This window comes from Engraulis encrasicolus, chromosome 21 (assembly GCF_034702125.1).
Source record: "Engraulis encrasicolus isolate BLACKSEA-1 chromosome 21, IST_EnEncr_1.0, whole genome shotgun sequence".
In the NCBI taxonomy this organism is placed as follows: Eukaryota; Metazoa; Chordata; class Actinopteri; order Clupeiformes; family Engraulidae; genus Engraulis; species Engraulis encrasicolus.
Genome location: NC_085877.1, coordinates 30099765 through 30102264, shown reverse-complemented (window position 1 = coordinate 30102264; position 2500 = coordinate 30099765). Strand labels below are relative to the sequence as shown.

Genomic DNA, 2500 nt, shown 5'->3' with positions numbered 1-2500 from the left:
TAATTGCCCCTTTTGGGACAAAAAATGTTGAAAAGATGAAGTTGAAGTTGAAGTTGACTTGTGCCCGGCCAAGAGCTGTCAGTGGCCCTGCTCCAAGCTAGCTGCACCCATTTGGTTCAGTGAGGAATGTTAGCTTGGAGGTAGACGTTGCACCGTTTGTCAGCAGACTGTCGTCATGCAAAGATGTATTTATTTCACGCAAGTGCACTCTGCATTGCAGTGCGACACCTTTGCACGTTAAGTCATGCTCCTCAACGCCGCGGGAAAGTACTTTTGTCATGTGATGAGGTTTGCACAGTTTTCCTGCCGCGTCAGCGAATTTCTGTCGCCGCGGCTAATTTCCTTTGCTGAACGCTTACATTCTCTGCTGTGCCTCGACCAAAAACCATGCCTATAACCTTAACCTCTCAGTAAGGCAATGTTTCTGCTGCTTTAATTTTGCCAAGAACAGCCGAACAAGCAAGGGAAATTATGAAATTGTGGCGCAATTGTGCCCTGACCAAAACTATGCCTAAACTAAACATCTAACACTGTGTGGTCCGGTTCTCGATTCTGATTGGCTGCTAGGTGTGGTCAATCGAGCGTAAACCTACACCTTCCACCTGAAGATTCTATGCGCGTCCAAGTTAGACCAAGTGCATCTACTTCGGTAATGAGAATATGAATGCAGTTGGGGTAGGGAGTCTGCAAGAAGAGCACATCCTTGCACCATCTGTGGTTGGGGTATCAGTGTGATTGCAAAGACATTTCATTCCTGCTGTGCTTTTGTAGCGAGTGTGTATCTGGCAACGCGACGCACGCACGCACACCGAGTAACGTTGCCGGGGTAACCACAATCACTTCCTCAACCACTAGAGATCAAATTAATTGTTATTAAAGCGTTTTTAAATAAATTTGGTCAGCGATTAAGTGTAACGGTGTTAGATAAGCAATAAGCCACTTGAGTTCGTGGCCTCTCGTCCACCCACGGCCTCTCGTGGCTTATTGCTTAATTAACCTGTCACAGGTGTTGTGAAGCACGAATCAACATACAGAGGCGTGATGCACAAGATGATTCAAGTCAACGTGTTATCTTAACAATCTGGCATGATGACATAAGATCAGACGTGGGCAAACTCAGGCCCGGGGGCCACATGCGGCCCGCTCGGCCATTTCATGCGGCCCGCTCGGTCATTTCATGCGGCCCTTAGAGATTGTGCAGAGAAAATGCGGACTCGCATGGTCACTCATTCTTCAATGCGCTACCTAAAACAAGGGTCTTGGAAACCTACATCTAGACACAATTAGCAGGAATGGCATATCTGACAATGGTGTAATTATGCTGCCGTACACCAATTCTTATTATTGGCACGGGCAAGTTGCCTACGACATCCGGCCCTTTGGTCAACTTTCTAAACCCAATGTGGCCCTTGAGCCAAAATGATTGCCCACCCCTGCATAAGATAGTCAGAGACCGTCTCGAGGGGAGGTGGGAATGAGCTCAATGGGCTATGTTACTTTGAACATGTACGTGTATCGATCATTTAAAACTGTGTGTGTGTGTGTGTGTCTGTGTGTGTGTGTGTCTGTGTCTGTGTTGCAGATGGCTGAGACCCTTGTCACTATTGCGTACGAAAATGGCGTTAACCTCTTCGACACCGCAGAGGTCTATGCATCTGGAAGGTCAGTATCTCTCCCTCTCTCTTTCTCTCTCTCGCTCTCTCTCTCTTTCTCTCTGGTCCCATTTGTAATGTCTCAAGCACACACACACACACACACACACACACACACACACACACACACACACACACACACACACACACACACACACACACACACACACACACACACACACACACTCACAAAGTGTCTTAATTTATGCATTGTTCAGATGAGTTAAACTTGTACAAATGTTCTCGATTTGTATCCTCACTCTGCCTCTCCTACTCTCCCTTTATCTTTCACCCCTCTCGCAGAGCCGAGATCACTCTCGGAAATATCATCAAGAAGAAAGGATGGAGGTTTGTATTTGTGTGTGTGTGTGTGTGTGTGTGTGTGTGTGTGTGTGTGTGTGTGTGTGTGTGTGTGTGTGTGTGTGTGTGTGTGTGTGTGTGTGCGTGCGTGTGTGTGCAGTTTGCGTGTTTGTGTGGTTTGTAGGTCAGAAAGAAAGAGAGAGCGAGGCAGGGTGGAAGGGACAGGAGATGGAGGAAGAGAGGAAACGAGTGAGATTGGTGGTCTCTTTATTAGTGTGTGTGTGCCTGTGTGTATTTTTGTCTCCAGTGTATTTATAGATTTGTACGTTAATCATAGAAGTACTCGGTGTATTAGTGTGTGTGTGTGTGTGTGTGTGTGTGTGTGTGTGTGTGTGTGTGTGTGTGTGTGTGTGTGTGTGTGTGTGTGTGTGTGTGTGTGTGTGTGTGTGTGCCATTGAAGTCTCTGAATGAGTTGCTCCAGAAGTAATTGCTAACTGTGTCTTGCTTTTCATCCTGGCTCTCACACTCACAAAAACGCACGCACGCAC

At 46.9% G+C, this 2500-nt stretch overlaps 1 protein-coding gene across 3 annotated transcripts in view; it reads left to right on the top strand.

Moving 5' to 3' along the window:
• The window catches only part of LOC134437107 (voltage-gated potassium channel subunit beta-3-like), a 55152-nt gene that overhangs the window by 36968 nt on the left and 15684 nt on the right, over positions 1 to 2500 (top strand). For all 3 annotated transcript variants that reach the window (XR_010032329.1, XM_063186557.1, XM_063186556.1), the window contains 2 exons: positions 1583 to 1662; positions 1956 to 2000. Coding sequence is in view for 2 of the 3 variants with exons in the window: in XM_063186557.1 (XP_063042627.1) it covers positions 1583 to 1662; positions 1956 to 2000 (125 nt within the window). In the remaining variant the exon portion in view is untranslated. The remainder of the gene's footprint in view (positions 1 to 1582; positions 1663 to 1955; positions 2001 to 2500) is intronic.